At 36.6% G+C, this 18,880-nt stretch overlaps 1 protein-coding gene across 1 annotated transcript in view; it reads left to right on the top strand.

Moving 5' to 3' along the window:
- The first annotated feature begins 338 nt into the window (after nucleotides 1–338).
- The window catches only part of SELENOF (selenoprotein F), a 30,861-nt gene continuing 12,319 nt past the window's right edge, over nucleotides 339–18,880 (top strand). The window contains exons 1-3 of the mRNA XM_075424858.1: nucleotides 339–447; nucleotides 3,305–3,472; nucleotides 16,053–16,116. Coding sequence (XP_075280973.1) covers nucleotides 379–447; nucleotides 3,305–3,472; nucleotides 16,053–16,116 — 301 coding nt within the window. The 5' untranslated portion in view covers nucleotides 339–378. The remainder of the gene's footprint in view (nucleotides 448–3,304; nucleotides 3,473–16,052; nucleotides 16,117–18,880) is intronic.

Below are 18,880 nucleotides of genomic sequence, written 5' to 3'. Positions count from 1 at the left end.
CGCCGCGGCACTTGAGAAAGGCAGAACAGTATTGATAAGACCGGCTGTCAATCGCCGGCGGTAGGGGCCTATCTACCGGTTGGCAGCAACTCTCCGGAACGAGAGAGGACCTTAGTCAGGGTTAGCTCTGCGGTGCCTGACTAAGGCTGGGGAACGGCATTGCCTCTAGCCTCGCTGTGAAGCGTTACTCTGAGCAGGCTAAAAGAGGCTTGCCCTCGACTTCCCGCAGGGCTCTGCGTTGGCTGTTTCTGCTTGTGGTGCCGGGGGTTGGGAGCGAGTCTACCCTGTCGTGCATCAGGCAGTGTGTCGGGCACCCGCGACGGGTGGGGTCCTTCAGCACCCTCCCGGCGACGCTGGCAGGAGCGTTCCGGCACCAAGATGGCGTTGGCTGCCGAGCTGACGGCCCTGGGGCGCTGCTGGTTCTGGTTGTTAGTGGGGCTGCAGGCGGTGAGAGGCCGCTCCGGTTTATTCGCGCTCGGGGCTGAGTGCGGCTGCGATTTCGTGAGAAAAAGAGAGAGGGCGGGGGGGCGGGAGTGAGGCGCGTCCCGTAGCGGGAGGTGGAGGCAGCGGGCCTTGCCCTGCCCGTCCCATCCCCGAGGCGTCTCTTTGTCGGAGGCTCGCCTCTGCCTTCTTCCCTCCTCCCGTCGCTGCCTCTGCGCCTCCGGGCTGCGAGAGCCGCGTTGTGCAGCCTGAACACCCCTCCGCCTCGGCCCCGGCTTGCCCCGTTACCTCGGAAAACGTGGCGATCGCTGCGGGTGTTGCAGTGACTCTTCAAAAAAGTTTACAGGTTTCCTCGCCCCTTTTTAATGGCGTTTGTGTGGTGTTGTAAAGCTCCTGACGAGTGTTATCCTTAGTAACAAAGTTAAGAATGGGTTTGGAAAGTGGAGCTAGGTCGCTTTTGATTTCGAACTGAAGGTTGGCCTGTGGAAGGCTGTCCCTCGAGGTTTGCCGGGCAGGTCAGCTTTCTCTATGTTAGTGCACCCGATGCCCTTAAAGTTCTGACCCCCCTGAGCTCCGGGATCATGAGGTCATGCAAAAGACCCGTTCAGATGTTTCACCCTAAGAACTATTAAGTACCTCCTAAAGCAGTTTGTCTCGATGCTGCACTTTCTTTAATATATTGAAGCAGCTGATGTGAAAGCAATGTGAAAGTCACGTAACATGTATTTGTAGTCAAAGTTTGAAAGGAGAGGATGCTGCTGAAATGAGGCGCGTCGCCAGCTAAGTAGCTGAAATTATCATGTTCTGATGGGAAATTAATTTCTGAAATGTGAGGGTTCTTTTCTAATTCTAAATGAGTCATTTATTATAATTAGTATACTTACTATTTCAGGATGATACAATACTTACCATACTAAAAGTTGAGGAAAAATACTAGGGAGAGCCAATTTCTTCCCCCTTACCTCCCTATGGTTTTATTCTCACAGTGTTTTGAGCTTGCTGTGTAACCAGGACTTCTTCACTGAGGAATTCTCTTGCAATGGAGACTTTACTTGCTTTCGTACTCTTGTTTGTTTTTTGATTGGTGTACCTCCTGAAACAGGAGAGTATTTGCCTTATATACGCAGATGCTCTAGAGCTCTGCTGGGGAAAGGTGTAAGGGATGTTGCTGGTGGAAGCAAAGTGACAATGCCAGTAATACCAATTTTGCTCCTAGGTGAACAGGTTCAAAAGTGAGGAAAGGTAACAGTAAAGCATAGAAGGGGTGGATGGCAAGCAGCAAAATGCAAGAAAACTGTTTTAGCTACTGTCATCATATTAATTTAATAAGTAAACAATAACTAAAATGTGGCTTTGGCAGTGTTTGGCATCCTCCTTGGATTTTCTGTACTACTGTGGTGGTGTTAGGTTTCTTACTGCCTGTATCTTTCAGAAGGGATAAGTACTAAATTATTCCAGTAGAATAGGGTCCCATTTTTGCTTGCCTGCTGTCATATATAGGAATTACTTTAGCAGTGTCCTGCAGGAAGAAGAAAAATAGCTTTCTACCTGACAGAATAGTAACTTCAAAATAATTGTCTGTAATTATACTTTTCTGTTCACGCTCTAACTTTTTTTTGCAAATACAGAGAAATGGAATAATGAGGCACGTAATATATTTTTTACCAATTCCTAATCCATCACATTTCCTATCTGTCACATCAGTGACATGTCTTTGGCTATAGGCTGGCCATGTCAGGATAGGAAACAAGTTTTGTCTCTACCTTACTTGGGTATGCTGTATATATTAAATGGTAGGTGAATGTGAAGAGAAATCTGATTTACTGAAGGGCAAACTTAGTTTTTTGTCTGTATTTTTCTGTTTGGCCCAGCATTCTTCTGACTTTTGATCTGTTATCATCCAGTCCAGTTTGCTGGTATCAACTCACTCTTCTCTGAACACAGAGATGCTTGCTGATTGTTTTGTTGGTGTGTTAGGTGTCATGGGTTTTGCTCAAGGTCTTTCACCCGGACTGAGAAGCATCTGGGAAAACTGTCTCCTTTCTCGCTTTTCTTAATTTTGTCTCTCGCTCCCCACCACCAGCATACAGCAGAAAGGAAACGAAAGGTTTTAAACTAGGACGTGAGAAATCCCTGTGTAGGGAAGTGGGAATGTGAAAACAAAAACCAAATATAATTTAAGTGCTGGGATAGTTGCTAAAATTGTTTTGGCTGCTCCTTAAAAACACAACTAGTGTTTTACATAGAAGCCATGTAACTGAGTTGCCTGTTTTGATGTATTACTAGTAAATCAGAATTGCAGGTTTTTATCTACACTTTCATTTTTAGTATGTGATTTTCCTGTGACATTAATGCAAACATGAAATTAAAATCCTGCCTGTATGCCTTGTTGAGCAGTTTGATCTGTTTCATCACTACTTGGCTGTGCTTTTCCCAAGCTTAGCCCTTATACTTATTTTCCTAGTGTGTTTTCAGTGATACGAAATTTACTGAAGTTGTTTTGGAAGAGCGGGCTTTAGAGAGCTGTAGCCATATGCATCTGAGCTGATTCATTGTTTGGTTTTTTCTTAACTTGGAGCTAGCAATAGGAAAACAGCAGAGTTGTCAGAAGTGTATATAAATTAATTTTGGCAGGTCTGATACACTCACAATATATATATTTCAAGGTCTAGAATTAGCTATTAGTTTAAGATTGTTCCTCAAAATAAGGAGGTGTTTTTCACTGATGGGCAGACCATTAGACATTACGGTAGAACTGTCACAATAGACTTGATTGTTCTTCGTAATCATTAACGCGTTTTAAGTCTTCCTTTTTTTAAACAACTAATTTAATACTAAAGTGTAACATTGTATTGATTTTCAGATAAGTGCATATGGAGCACAGTTGTCATCAGAAGCTTGCAGAGAGCTGGGCTTCTCCAGTAACTTGCTGTGCAGTTCTTGCAGCCTTCTTGGACAGTTCAATCTGAATCAGTTGGATCCGTTCTGCAGACAGTGCTGCCAAGAAGAAGCTCAGTTGGAAACAAGAAAGGTGCGTTTTAGACAAAATCCTTTGTGGAATAATTTAATATGTTACATTATGTTTTTGAAACTTCATTTCAAAAATATATGAGAATCTGGATTGTAATATCAAGAGGAAAATTCAACGTTTCTTGATAGCCCCATATACAAAGGGTCTAGATTTGCAGATTTGCCATACTGCTCTAAAATAACATCCCTGTATGAGCAGAGGAACCTTTGGTTCTGTGACAGCACTTCTCTAGTGTGAAATGACTAATGGGAGCTGCATCCAGCTTCTTTAAATTGAAAGATGTTTGGGATTTGAAGAGGGAAGAAAAAAAAGGAGGATAAGGAGCCTGATGTTCTTGATTGCAGTTGTTGCTTGGTCATTGACCCATAGTGTGATGGCCAGGATAGTTTAGCTCAGACTGTAGGGATAATAAAAATTTTGGGAATGATCTTGGTCAGAGCCCATGCTGTGCTTCAGTCAGTTAGGCTAAGGCAAAACCTTTCCTTTATCTGGAGTAAATATCTATCTTGCTTACGGTACGTCAGCAAGGAAGAATAGCTAAAGAATAGACAGCTAAATAACTGACAACGTGAAATTAGTGAGGAAATCTAGCAGGTTGCTCCCGTTAATTAAATTCAGCATACACTAAAAAGAAGTCTGCCTATAATTTTTAACAAAATTGCTGATTACAGTGTTAGGTACAATATATTAAATATCAAGAAGCAAGCATTTGAGATTTGCAGAGAATCGATACTTAGTAGTTCCTTGATATTGAGAGACTATTAAGGTAAGAGGTAAGACTGTAAATTGTGCTGTTTCATATATTGACAAAAGACTGCTTGCAGTAATATTTCAGTATAAGCCTTATGGGACTTGGTATCTAAGACTTCTTCTTTGCTAGATATATGAATCTTATAAAAGAAAGTTTGTCACCAGAAAATGTTCCAGTTGTTTTGTTTATATATGTACATGTCTATACATACACATACACACACAAAAACGCTGAAGAGTTTTAGAATAAAATGTGATGAGATGTACTGAAAGGGAGTGGAAAAATAGGAAAGGGTCTTCTGCTGTGCTGTGGGTGTGTACCACAACCAGTAATAGTTATGATGGCAGCAGCAAGGCTTCCTGTCCTCCTGGAAGGAGTGGATGCTTTTATTTGTTCAGGTAATATTCCTACAGTTTTGCCTCTGTGTGCATAAGGTGCAGCACAAGAACTTGTGGAGCAGGATAATTTCTGTTGTCATTTGTTGGGAAAATAAGCCAGAGCAGTTGTATTGCACTTTTGTCAATGTGACTTCTGAGGGGGAAAAAAAAAAAAAATCTGTCTTTTATCAGTAACTTACTCAAGAATGTAACTTAATTTGTATTGTAAGCAATGCATTAATAAAAGTTGGATCAAATAATACAATTGAAATAATAGATATTTTTCTGATTATCCTGAATCAGACCTAGATTTCACCAGGTGGATAATCACCCTTTTTGTCGAAGACTAAACAAATGCCGATTTGTGGTCAGGGCTTTACACTGTAAACATTTGTAGTCTCAAAACTTTTTTTTTTATTTTAGTCATGCTGAATGTAGTAGAACAAATAGCATAGGGCTGGACAGGGTCTCCAGGTTGTTCGACAGATCCCTTCACAGTGAACCAGAATTTGTTGTATATTCACAGGAACCGAGAGATTGTGTATTATAAGTTGTTGGGGTTTTAATCTATTTGTGTTGGTTTACTCAGTTTCATTTTCTGCTCGTGCTTTGTAGTAGATATGAACAATTTGCTGCTATAGCACAATTCAGTGTACATCTTGATGGTTATTTTATCCTTTCTTACTCCTGTGACATTTTTGAAGAAATTTAATACAAATGATACTTAAGATTTGGAGCTAGCATGTTAAGTATTGGCTTGAATTACAGAAGCGATTATGATACTAATTTCATGCATTTTCATATCCGGGTTTGAATGCAGGCTTTCCATACTGTGTGTGTGAATAGAAATACTGGATTGTTCTAACACTATGGTTATATGGTTGAGTGCGAAATTATAGCATCATTTCTAATATTCTTTTGAATGCTGTTTCAGAAATTGGAAATTTTTTATACTGTCACCACTGCTTGGAAATGTGTGTTTTGGATTTGCTGATTGTTTGGGGGTTTTGTGGTTTTTGTTTTTTTTTTTTTTTTGCATTTCTTTTTTTAAACTTGTACTGAGTAACTTCCCTTGAAGACTAGCCAGTGGAAAATCAGTGTTGGGAGAAAGGACCAGGAATATTATCTTAACATATTGTATTCAGAATCATCACATTTTGGATTGATTTGTGTTTTAACATAGTGCTGATTGTAACAGGTGTCTGTAATTGAGCTAAAGATTTTACTCTTACGTAAAAATTAACAATGTGATTTATAGTAGCTTTTTGCTAAAGTAGTATTTTCATGATGTGCGTGCAGAATAAAAAACCTGAATGCTGCCTTTTGCTATATTTTTTTCCCCTTTCCCTATTTTTTTCAGGTTATCATAGAAATCTTTCTAATGAAAATTTGATAGTTGAAAGTGAATGGATGTTGAAAGTCTTAAACAGTTGTTTTCCTACCCTCTGCTTGAAGAATGTTTTAATCTTACCCTAAAAACCTGCATCCAGATGTAAGATGTCTGACTTACTGATTAGCACCTTGTATGCTGCCGAGTTCCAGAGCAGTGGTGCTCTGGGTTTTGCTAATGCTGTGACTACGTGCTTGAACATCCTTGAAGTATGTGACTCTTTTTTTTCTGAACCATGGTTGCAGTATATGACCTAGCTTGTTCATTATGTGAGCACATATTTGTTCCCATCATGTGGCACATCATGTTGGTAGTCTGTGCTACAAACAGACTTGCAAACTGTTAGAATTGCAGGACAGACTTCAGAATTTTAAGTTAATTCTCCTTGTGATTATGTGGCAAGTGTTAGAAATAGAGAAAGCGAGAGTTAGTTTATTGCATGACTTGTGCCTGAGTTTTAAATGGTGGCATGTGTATCTGAGAATTGTTCTGTATCATTGCTACTTTTCACAAATGACCTGTGAAATATGCCCAGTCTTAAAAATACTTTGTGCTGCATAGCATCAGGGCAACCTCAAATGAGATATTTACGGATTTAAACTGTTTCATATCCTTGAAAGACATTTATTAATCCTGGTCTTGTTATTGGTCCAGTATTCTGTGAATTGACATTGCAGAAAATAGCTGTGAGGTACTTTTGCTACCCAGTATTTGTCTTGCTCTTAACTTCTGCTGACATTTGTCCAGTGAAATATTTTAATTATTTCATAACTGTGCTGTGGGTAAAATGCAAAAATATTTGGGTTATTTTCTCCTGTTCTAGAGATTTTTGTATTCACTTTCAGACTAATTCAGAAGCTAGCTTAAACAGTATTGCTTTAGACAGCTGCAAGTTTTAAGCCTCAGTCTGTCAGATGCAGAGTAGTGCTGGTGTGTAAAACGTAAAGGATGAAATGGAGGTGAAGCTAACTGTGCATGAAATTGTAGTAGCAGGAGAGATTGTCCATATTTTGCAGTAGCTGAAAATAGCTGCACTCCATCTGCAGCTTCACTTATGCTGTGTGATCCTTTCAGACACAGCTATAAGCATATTCCATTAATTGTATGTTATAATCTTAGATTTATCGCAACAATATATGCATGTCAAAATCCAAATTGATTTTAAGAATCAACTCTGTGATGAAATTTGCAATACATTAAATTTCACAGTTGCACTGTGAAGGATTGCTACAACACTTAAGAGTCATCAACATTTCTAAACAGAGCTTTGAAATACATGTAGCTCACTAAGATGTGTTGAACTTCAGCATTTTAGATTTCTATTGTTAAGTATTTGTCATGTTGTAATGTTATGGTGTTTGGTGAATTATGTAACGTAACATCAGGTGTAAGCAAAAGTTGGCCAGGTAACGTGAGACATGAAAATGGATGGTTTAAATGGCAACTTGTCATGGGTAACATCACACATGTCTATTATACATTATTTCTAAATAGTTTATGATTCTACTGTAAAACAAGGCAAACAAAATGATACAGAAGTCTATATGCATACTTTTAAAGTTGCACGTGGATGGGTAGTAACTGCTCGGCTCTACAAATTTAAGCAAAAACATCTAAGATCCTGAGGTTTTTAGCAACTTTCTTGTGCCTGTGTTCAGCATTGTCAAAATATGATAAGCTGTCAAAGCATGGTTTAATAATTTATTGGAATATCTGGCCTCTGCATTGCTAAGATAATGAGAAGTTTAGGATTATTTTTCACTGAACTTGTACTAAGTGTAACAACATAAATAACTAAAATATTTCAGAAATTTGAAATGGATTATTGTGCTGTGAGAGAGGAGGTTTCCAGCTTGGCATTCTTCCCGCAACAGTAAATATAAGTTTCCTTTCATTTTGACATGACACTGTTGTGAAACAGCAACCTGAAACAAATGTGGGAAGCTTAAACTGTGGCTATTACTTTTAAAAAAAAGTCTTTAATCCCATCTTAAGGTTGCTTTACATTGAGATCCCCATTCTACATCCTATCTGAACCTAAAATGATTTTCAGTATTTATGACTGCAGTTCTAAAGTTAATGCAGGTCTATGGACATAACCCTATTAGCTCTAGACAAACAGAATGGATGAGATTTAGAAAACAGTGGTATTTAGCGACCTTTAGTAAGTATTGTGTTTTCTCAACATATTGAAAAATGCTGAAAACTGAGAACCGACTGGGGAGCAAATCCTAAGAATGCATACTAAAACACTGTGGGAAATGGGAAGAAGGTCAAAGCACAGCAGAAGAACCTTTGCTAGAGTTGTATTATGGATTTCCACTGATCAGTCAGGTAAGCATGTCTTTACTGCAGTTAGATTGATCAAAACGTGACAGCTAGGCATGTTGCAGACCTGTCCCCTAGTCGTTGCATTGTAACTGGTGTTGTACTTGACCAGGTACTTTGACGTTTCTGCAGGAAGATCATATCATGTTTTCACTGCATCAGGCTGAGATTCTTTTCCTTGAAAGTCCTCAGTACTTGAAATTGTGGAAAGTCATTTTTAAGACATAAATGAACTTCTAGTCTGTTGAAAACGAAGCCTGCCCTACTTCCACGTCAGCCACCTGTTTCTGAACAATATCACACAATTTATGAGAGGTTTTTGTGGGTGAAAAATACAGAAGCGAGGGATGGTATACAAAAGCAGACTGAATTATACCTGTTAAGCCCATGTAATGAGTAGCTGCTAACATTCAGCTTGATCTATTCTGAAAAAAAGATGACTCTTAATTTCACTGAAAGGTAAAAAATACACCTATAGAAATTCAGTTTTCTGTAGTCTACCTTATTTGTCACTCACAACAAAATTGTCACTCAGGCCTTTAAACATGATAGGCTAGGAGATGAGCATGTATGCAGAAACTGTTCCTCAGAACAGGCTATTGTAATCCTAATGGATAGTACTCATATTCTCCTTATGATGTAGTTTGACAATAACTTAAGCAGTTCTCTGGGTAGAGTTAGTGTTAGACCCCTTCTGGAAATGAAATAAATATTTAGTGTAAGTTACTAATGACCACACCACTGTAATTATGTCTGTGTGCTACTTTTATTAAAAAAAAATCAAATTTAAGGCTCTATTAAAACTCCAGCTTTTTACATGTACAGACCTATAATGAATTACAAGGAGGAATAAGGAGACATTCTTGTTCAGACTTACTTTTTAAAACTCAAAATAGTTTACCAAACTCACAATAATTACTTAAACTAGAATAACTTTAAATGCTTTTAATGCTTTAGGCTACTCTTGTGTGACCCAGTTTATTTTAATTTTTCAGAGTTTTTTTTCTATTCATTTCACTAATTAAAGTGCTACACTCAGAAATTACTGTTGGCTGCCTGCTTGTTCTGCCAAAGGCTTTTAATATGAATTGTTCCAATGATGTAGTCTCATCTCTTGGTTTTTAACTTGATAGTTACAAATAGAGAACTACATAGATTTCATTGACATCTCAGTGATGTAACATAAGTGTAAGTCATATCAATACTTGTATAAATGAATTAGAATTCTAGTTTACTTGTAGCTGTTTCTCAAAAGCCCCAGCATTTTCTGTCTTTTGATGTGTTTTGTAAAATCCTTTGTCTGCTTTTTAAAAATCAAATTGTGTTTTTACATAGCTGTACTCCTTATTTCTGACATGCCACATCAAAATGGTTCATGTTCATTGTTTTTACCAAGTGTGGCTTTTAAAAATAGCATAATTCAATGGCAGCCCATTTTACTTAACACTCGAATAAATAATTACACCTCTAATTAAGGCTAACATGTGAAATGATCTCCCTTCAAAGTTTGCGTTAACTAAAAAGCATCCCATACAGTTCACAGAGGATTAATTTTATGGGGAATATTGATAGGGAAGTTGTGGAATTGAGATGATTGTTTTCTCTCTAATTGAGAAAGTCTCTTATCAGAGCACTGACACTTCAGAGTATTAGGCACAGCCATTCCTTGTACTAAAAATGTGCTGAAGTGGATGTCCTCAAGAACTTTACCTTGTGCACTCTTTCCCTTCCTTCTGTACACGATGTTATCAGCAATAAAAATTGATGTTGACAAACAGTAGTCCTAGATAAGGAAGGTGCAGCTAGCTAGTCAATGCCTAAGACAGAAATTTACCATCTTTTTGGCAGATTCGCCAAAGGTTTGTCTCTGTCAGATAAACTGAGATAAAATACATTGTCTGTCTGCAGTAGGGTAGGCCTTACCTATGGAAGACAGCTTTCTAGTCTTATCAGTGAAAAATGAAAGGTTAGGGAAATCATAAATTTGAATTTGCTAAATGTGAGTGCAAGTTGTTGATGTGCGTCTCTGCTGAGTGAATTAAATAGGTTTAGCTAATGAAGTCTGAGCTCCTTCACTGGATACAAATCTGGATAAAATACTAGCATTCAACTCTACATTTGTTGAAACAACTTCAAAAAATACAAAGTCTCCAAATTACTTCAGTGTGCAAAGTCAAATAGATAGTTAATGAGTTCCATTCTCAATGTTTTCTTTGCAACTCTTCTAAGATGCTTTTTTTTAATAAAAGCACAGAGTCTGTAGAGTAAGAGATGTTCAGGGGCTCTACTTTTAGAGGTAAGTAGACGGTTAGGTAGCCAACTTAATTGGACTGTATAGTCCAAAATTGGAACTTAAACTGTTAACCTTCTGTCTCTGCTTTTTAACTTGGGTAATTCTGTTCACTAGGTCCAAGTGAGAGCCTGTACATAGGAGCCCATTTTCCGCCACCCTTCTTCTCTATTCCACTCTGCCTCCCGCTCGAATAAATTCGGCATTCATACCACCTAATCCATGCTACAGCTCCAGAGGTTTAAAATTGATGGTTGCTCATATTCTGCATTTTTCTCTCACCCTTGTGGCAGATGGCTTGCTCACATGACCTTATGCCAAACCAGTTCAGAGAGCAAAGCTAACAAAAAATAGTCTACTAGGAGGGGAAGTTGTTTTGGAGCTTTTTGCTGGTTGTTGTATTTAAAGAGCAAGAATGTTCACATAATACTGCAAGGAGGAGATTGTTTAACGCCAGAAATAAACCACTTGGATGGATGACACCTCTTCTGTATACTGAAGATTGTAATAGCTATGCTATGTACACAGCTATGTTATGTACGTACAAAATAAAAAAGTTGCATCTTCTACTCAAAGCAGAACTCAACGTTCTGAAGATCTACAACCTTTCTTAGTAAATTATTTCACTGCTTAAACACCCCCATTGTGACTTTTTTTTCACTCTTATATTCGGTTGGAATTTCTTCACTGCAAATAAATGAGAGCTTGGGTTCTGCTTCAGCTTTGTTCGGAGGAATTTGCCTGTAATACATAGCACTTAACACAGGAATAGCACTGATTCAGATGAAGTGTTTTTTGACTGACTCTTTGTTTCCAGACTCTTAAGAGTTAGGCATCTCCCTTCACAGGATAATGAGTTGTGAATGGGAGCAGTTTCTTTGTTACTAAATTTACTGATGACATCAGTTCAGAATGATTTGTGTGTAATAATGACTTTATTGGCTTTCTGCATTACAGAACAGTAATTCATAATGTTTCTGGCATTCTGAGGCTTTCTGACTGCTCTCTGTTAACCCACAGATTCTTGCTTGTTTTCTGTCTCCAGGGAATAGGAACACTAGAGTGATTTTTTGAAACTTCTAACTGTCCACACAAATACCCTGCATTCTGTTCCCCATAGAAGAGGAAGTATTTTTATCGTTTATATCTCAGTGTATATTGCTTTATTTTAACTAACCTAGTTTTCTGATAAAAGTAACAAATGAATTGGTAGCTACAAGAGTTCAGGAAAGAGCAGAAGAAACATGCACCGACATCTCTTTCCTTTGACTTTGTTTCTCAGAAGAGCAAGTATCAATTATTAACTTGTTTTGCTTCCTGGGTGGGTGGAACAACTAAATTAATTTGCAAGCCTTTCAAAAAAAGAGATCCTGCATCCTATTTTAAAACAATACCAAGTTTGCACATACCAAGCAACTCTGGCCAATAACCAGAATAGTATCTGTATTTTTCCTGACTTCTTTGAAGTAAAACAATAGTATGAATTGATAGGGGATGAGGCGGTGTCTTTGGCAGACCTGTTTATATGGTAATATGAAATCAAAATTACAGTGAATTTCATAAAAAGAAAAAGTGTTTCCATTGGAAAGATACTAGTTGTTGGTAAATATTTAATGGAAGATCATGTTGTACCTGAAGCAAGTGAAAATTCCAGAGTTTTAGCAGTAGTCATAAGTCATGTTTTACTGCTTGTTCTCAGAGCTTAACTTTATATTTTTCAACTGTTTGATATTAGGAGAGGAAAATATGCAGGTATCTGAGAGAATCCAGATACCATAAGATAGCTGTTTTCTATTGTTGGCTTTATCTTAACAGCCTATTTTGTTGCATGTTTTAAGGCATGACGGTGCTATAATTTTTTTCCAGCTGGTTGCGAACAGCTGTACAAATCCAGTTTTGAGTGACACTTATAACCTGTGCAGGGTCAGGCTTAGTCAGTAGTTATACTTTCCACACTGGTTTCTTATAGGTGCTATAGAAGTAAAATTAGGGATAACTTACTGCATTTTACAAAACATGTTTTGTTACCTTTGGTCTAACACCATTGTATTATGATCAAGAAGAAATCTCTGTTCAGAGATCATTCTTTCGGTTTGTTTTGATCTGAACACCTATTTGGTTGTAAACATTAACAGTTACATAGCAGCTTCATAGCAGGAATGTAATTTTTCTTCTGGAGTTTTCACCATGAGTCATTATGATAACAATACCATATCTATTTATACATTAATAGTACTGGAATTTTGTCATGCAGAAATTACTTGAATTCCCTTCTTAATAACAGGTGAAATGTTTTCTTTCGCTTAGGTGAAGGTTCCTGGAACAATGACGGTTACAATACATATTTTTATCTAACACAGTTGTTATGTAAATGGTGGTTTATTCTGTTATAATTACCACTTTCCTTCATCATTAAAGCAGGCATGACTGATAGTGTGGTTTTCCTCCTCTCAGTTCTGGCATCAGTGTGAACTATTACAAGACATTCAGGTGCTTACAAAAAGCTTTTGAATGAAATTTAACTCAGGTTGGCGCTTTGTAAAAGGTGAGGGGAAAGTTCAGGTTTTGTCACAGTAGCCTTGGAAAGCGTAATATTCGAATGTTTTTAAAAAAGCGAAGTTATTTTTATAGATGCAGACATGAATCAGCCTGGAAATCATAACAGCACTCATTTTGGCTGTTAAAATGGACACTAGTAATAGTTTAGACTTTTTTTTTGTTGCTTGTGGTACTAAACTGACTTTCATGAGCACTAAAACAAGTGAAGCATTATTTTAAAATGGACTAACTTATGAGTTAAGCATTGTGCAGTGAACTGCCTCGTCATGTTTGTATGCCTCCACACTAAGCCATACACGTCGTTCTTAGCCTGGAAAACAGTCAGTGCCTTCACAAGGAAGTTTGGAGGACATCTGCTCTGGACATGATGAGATGGTAGCAGCAGTAGATATTATCAAGTATGCTTTTGTTGTGGGCTAAGTGATGCAAATAAACCTGTGTTTCTTGCAAAAAACACCTTTGTTTAGAGTTATAAATGAAGCCAATTGAGTTTAATTTTTTTCTTGTCTAGCCATCTAGAGAGCAGCTGTGTGTCCCAGCATGAATCTGAACTTTTTTGTACCAGCACAGTTAGGCTTCAATTACTGCAGAGTTATAAGCTCAAAATGTAGACATCACAATTGAGCTGTTTTCTTTGTTAAGCTTTACTTCTGTCAGATACTGGCTAGGAGTTACAAACTGAGAGTAGTTTGTAATTACAGCATGTCTTATGTATTTCAGATTCCTGCAACAATCTCTTTCCATAGAAATACTTGTTTGAAAGGAAGAAATAAGCTGTAGGAATTATTTGCAGTAATGAGAACTGAAAAATTCTCACTTTACCCTTGTCCTAAATTTGGATATACTTAGTTCTTTATACACATATATAAAATAATTAGTTAACTGGATAGAAAAAGGCTATTTATTTGGCTGTCTACTTCTTTATACTAACTTGTTGATAGAAAAATGCAGATAACTGTCCATGTCAGAGAACCAGTTCAGTGTGTTAGTGAGCGTGAAAACTAATATCAGCAATCCTAGACTTACATACAATTGTTGTTGAATATTTTTTAAAGAATAATGAATAAAGACAAGGTAAGTGAAGTTTATAATCTCACTATTCCAGGTTTCCTCCATCTTTGTAATGATTTAATGTTTTAAGTCCAGAGGAACTTTCATTATGCAAGCTACTATCTGAGCTGTTTATCATTGTCTTTTTAATTAAAATTTTTATTTTGGTGCTGAAAAAAAGAAGCTTTAAAAATTTGGTATATTTAATCTCTAGAGTATTATTTCATAGCAGTTCTGGATTTTAATAGTAAAATCTTAGTTTTTATCGTAATTCTAATGTGTAGTTGAAAATCTGAATGTAGATGTAGTTAAGCAAGTATCTGAGGTGCGGTTCGGAACACATAATGCAATGTAATGCTTTTAGTTCTGATTCATGTCGAAGTAGTGATTGCCGATTAGTTCAGGTCAGGAAAGAAGTTGTAATTTCTTGGCAAATGATTAGAAGATTTCTTATGTTCTAATTCAGAATATATAGGCAAATATTGAGTTGGACGTGAATTCAGATGATTGATATTCTGAAATGAAGATGTATTGCTTGCTGTCCATAATGCCTACATAGATCGATGACAAAGTGTTAATAAAATTGTCTTTGAGACTTCTGTCGTATCATATGTGGTTTGCTATTATGACTCTCACTCCTTTTTCAGAGAGATTAGTACTAATTAAATTTCATATTAAAAGCTTATTTTTAATTACATGTATTCACAGTTCATATTTTAAGTGAAATGTGAATTTACTTCATTTCAATAAATGATGTTTTTCCATGTCCTGACTTGCACATTTGATATGAAAACACTGTCTAAAAGAAAATGAAACCAGAGGTCTTAATAGCTTGTAGAAGGTAATGAATTGAATTAAAAAATTTTAAATGAAGCATATTCTGTCAGATTCTCTATAAACATTGGGGTTTCAGGGTTAGAAGGGTGCAGTTTGGTATAAAGTATTGACAACTATGTGTAAGATTAAAATGCCTAACTTTACGGTTTGAAGTTCTATTTTGGTCACCAAAAAAAATCTGTTGTTAATTTGTATTTAAGATTCAGCAAACTATAGAATCAATTGCGTGTTGCCAGAAAAACCCCAAGAAGTTTAAAAACACGACAGTATACAAGATCAATATTTTTTTTATTTAGATACTACATAAAATTGAAATGAACTTATACTTTGCTTTAAGAACATTGAGTACCTTGCATAGCTGACAGAAATCATTGACATCTAAGTGCAAGGATCAAAGTTAGCCCAGCCTGTATATATTACTTCAGCTAAGGTCTATTTATGTGATGTCCTCGTTCTGCAATCACAGTTAACTACAGTAAACTTCTAATAGTTAGCCTGAATCAGAAGTCTAAAATCACTGCCTGATCTTTATAATAAACAGTATTTCACTGTCCAAATTAGGTTTGAAATGGAAACTAAAATTTCACTTAATGAGGTTTTCTTAGCATCTTTGGAGAGGAAGAAATAAAGTTTTCCCATTACTAGCCCATAATTCCCATTGTAACAGGTCTGATTGCCTTTTTTTTTTTTTTTTACGTGAAGCTTTGCTTCCAGCAACAGTGTATCTCAAATGATCTTCTCTTTCCTGTTTTTACATTTTTAATATAATGAATGGAAATTATTGTGTATCTTGAGTGAACAGTCAGTTGTAGTATAAGTCAGAGACAGGTCTGGAATTGTGATTCTATTTAGGATCTTACTTGCCTGTGGTTACCGTCAACACAATAGCATATTGTCTTCTCAAAGACAAGTAGTTCAACAGTTCACTATAAGTAAACTAGTAATTTAGATTTTTTTTTTTTTTTACTGTCATTAACAGCTTCTGTTTATTATTACAGCTTTATGCAGGAGCTGTCCTAGAGGTATGTGGATGAAAATTGGGAAGGTTCCCTCAAGTCCAGGGTAAGTAAAGCTGCAACCATTCTTTCAAATAGGAAATACTGTCACAGCTGAATGACAAAATGTGCTTTTAAGTACTACTACAAGTAGTCATAAATTTCATATATTGTATCAGGAAAGTTGCGTTCACCTGAGACTTACGGAACTGGTCTCCAATAATTGATAGATGAAATTATATTGTGCACTTGTGGAACTACTTTCTTTTCACAGATCCTGCAGTACAATTGTTTTGTCAGTGGAGAATGAGTCAGCTAAAGTGAATGGAATACACTAATGTAAAAAGAAAATAAGTACCATCAGTGTGTGGTGGGAGGAAGGTGCAGGAAAAACATCCGTGAGAAATTTCAAACTGGAATTTTCTTTTAAATGGAGGAAGAGTTTAGATGATAGCAGTACTTTTTTTTTTTTCCTGCTGTAATGAAGATTCTAATACTGTACTTTGGACATAGAGAAGAAAGACTAATCTAGCTTTAGACTTAAAATTGCATAAACATCATGTCTCCATCTACCATGCCAGTATTAATACTTCTCTGTTTGAAGGCTGACTAACAAGTAAAAAAAGGGATTTTAAAACGGGTTACAATTAACATAGGTTATGCTGCTTTAGACCCTCTCCTGCAACCTCTAGCCACACACAGTTCAGTTAATTGACTGCAAGACCAGAGCAAAGCTGTTTTGTCTTTTCCACTGTTTAAAATGCCAAAGCAAGAATTTTTTAAATGACTTGTCCTACTTCAGGGGCATGAGGAGATTAACTTTCTTAGTACAGGAGTCCATAGTATCTCCGTGACCATTCAAATTTACCAAACATGAAAACATTCCCAACTGTTGTTGGCTATTCAGTCAACTTCTTTATGGCTGTGGATTTGTAACCGTTAAGTGCTCTTCTGAGCTATAGGTTTGAAGGAAAAGGTCAACCTGTTAGCCTCGCTCCAGCCTGCATTATGTCCTCTGTAGTCATCATGTGTAGGTCCTGAAAGGGAATGGCCATCAGTTTTTGCTGCGCACAGTACAAAACATGTTCCAAAAGCTTACAGTACAAAAGGAAAATGTTGAAAATCTTAAATATTTTTTCCTTTCAATCCTTGGTTATCTAAACCTGCTCAAAGATTTACATTCTGTTAATAATGTAGCTTGCTTTTTAAAATGACTGAATAAATTTCAGTGTTTTTTCAGTAGGCTCTCTGTTTTGACTACCAGTTCTTCTTTGGTACAGTAAGAAGAAAAAAAGGACTGACTAATGCACTTAAAGACCTCTTTTGACTTTTCATCATCAATTTCTGTAATTACCCAACCTAAATTTATCTTGACCAAATTTACTTCTAGGGGTATTATAACACGTTGGAAGATGGGATAAATTTTAAAAGCATATTTAGAAACTTTAAAAAGCAGAAGAGTATATTCTTCCAGCTGGTGTTTGTACTCACATTAGTATTAATCTCAGAATACTTAGATTTTCCTCTTGATTTTTGATGTCTACTAGAAACAGTATTTAATGTCTCCATCTTAAGACATTAACATTCAAGGAGTGGTTTTATTTCAACTTTGCAATTGGATGCTGCGGAAGTTAGGTTGCCTGAAGGTCATGCTGCTGCTTTTGAAGTGTTGTGTTTGTGGGCATCATTGAACTGTGTAGCCTGTCAGTGCCAGTGTCTCATTGCAGATAACTCTGATTCCTTTCCCATAGCTTCTGCTAGGATACTGGGGTGCTTTTTTAGTGGTGTGGGATTTGGGGGGTTTTTTGTTTTGTGGGTTTTTTTCCAAAATATACACAAAATAGCACCACTAATTGCAGAACTGTGTATGTATTAGAATTACATGGATTAGTATATGTAACTTCTGTATCTGACCATGAAGTCTTCACTTAACTGTGTAAATTGTTTTGTTACTTGGCTTACTCCCACAGACTTGATTGTCGTGGACTGCTTGTGGGTTATATTTTATTTGGCCAAAGGATGAACAGTGGGGTTTTCCATAATGAGATTCACATCTTAAAATAGTTAAGGATTAAAATTTGTTGAATTAATAAAGGTTTGTAAAAGTTACACAGTTGGAAAAACCTGCGTTGCTCATAGTTACTAAATGCAATGTTGTGTGGTCCTTCTCTATCAAAATTTCTATCAAAATTACCAGTTATATAATTTTTAGCTACAAATAGTTGCTCAGTACACCTATGTGCCTGAAATGGGCGAATCATTATGTATGGAATCTATTTGTAGATACTGGGAAAGCAAGGAAGTGACAAGTGATGGAAAAAATCTAGTCCTCAGCAAGAGGATGAAAAAAACCTATTCCTCAACAAGATTTATCTCAACCTTAAACTGAATGTTATTCTTTGTAATAGCGTAACAAACTACTAAATGCTTTTGTGAATTCAGCCAAGGATGTTTACTGTGTTTTTCAAATACAGCTTCTTGTGATAAGGCAGGTAACAGACCACATTTCTGTAAGCCTCTTTAATAAGTTCAGCACTTAAATATTTTTCCTGCTAACTTTCCCTTAAAAATAAATTGCTCCATTATAAGTGCTGTACTGTAAAATTAATTCCTGTATTATATATATTTTGAAATTGTTCTGTATAAAACTGTTCTTAAATATTTATCATTTGAAAGCACTCCATCAAAGTAGAACATTGAAAACATAAGTGACAAGATTCGTAGATGAAGCGGTATCTTATTATACCAGCTAATACAGAAAATGTGACAGTTTTTGGCTGACATCCATAGAACTAAATAAATTAGCTGGGTCAGTGATTAATCTATCATAT

This window comes from Opisthocomus hoazin, chromosome 6, assembly GCF_030867145.1.
Source record: "Opisthocomus hoazin isolate bOpiHoa1 chromosome 6, bOpiHoa1.hap1, whole genome shotgun sequence".
NCBI classification, from domain to species: Eukaryota; Metazoa; Chordata; class Aves; order Opisthocomiformes; family Opisthocomidae; genus Opisthocomus; species Opisthocomus hoazin.
Note: the sequence above shows the minus strand (reverse complement) of the source record. Positions and strands in the feature narration are given on the sequence as shown.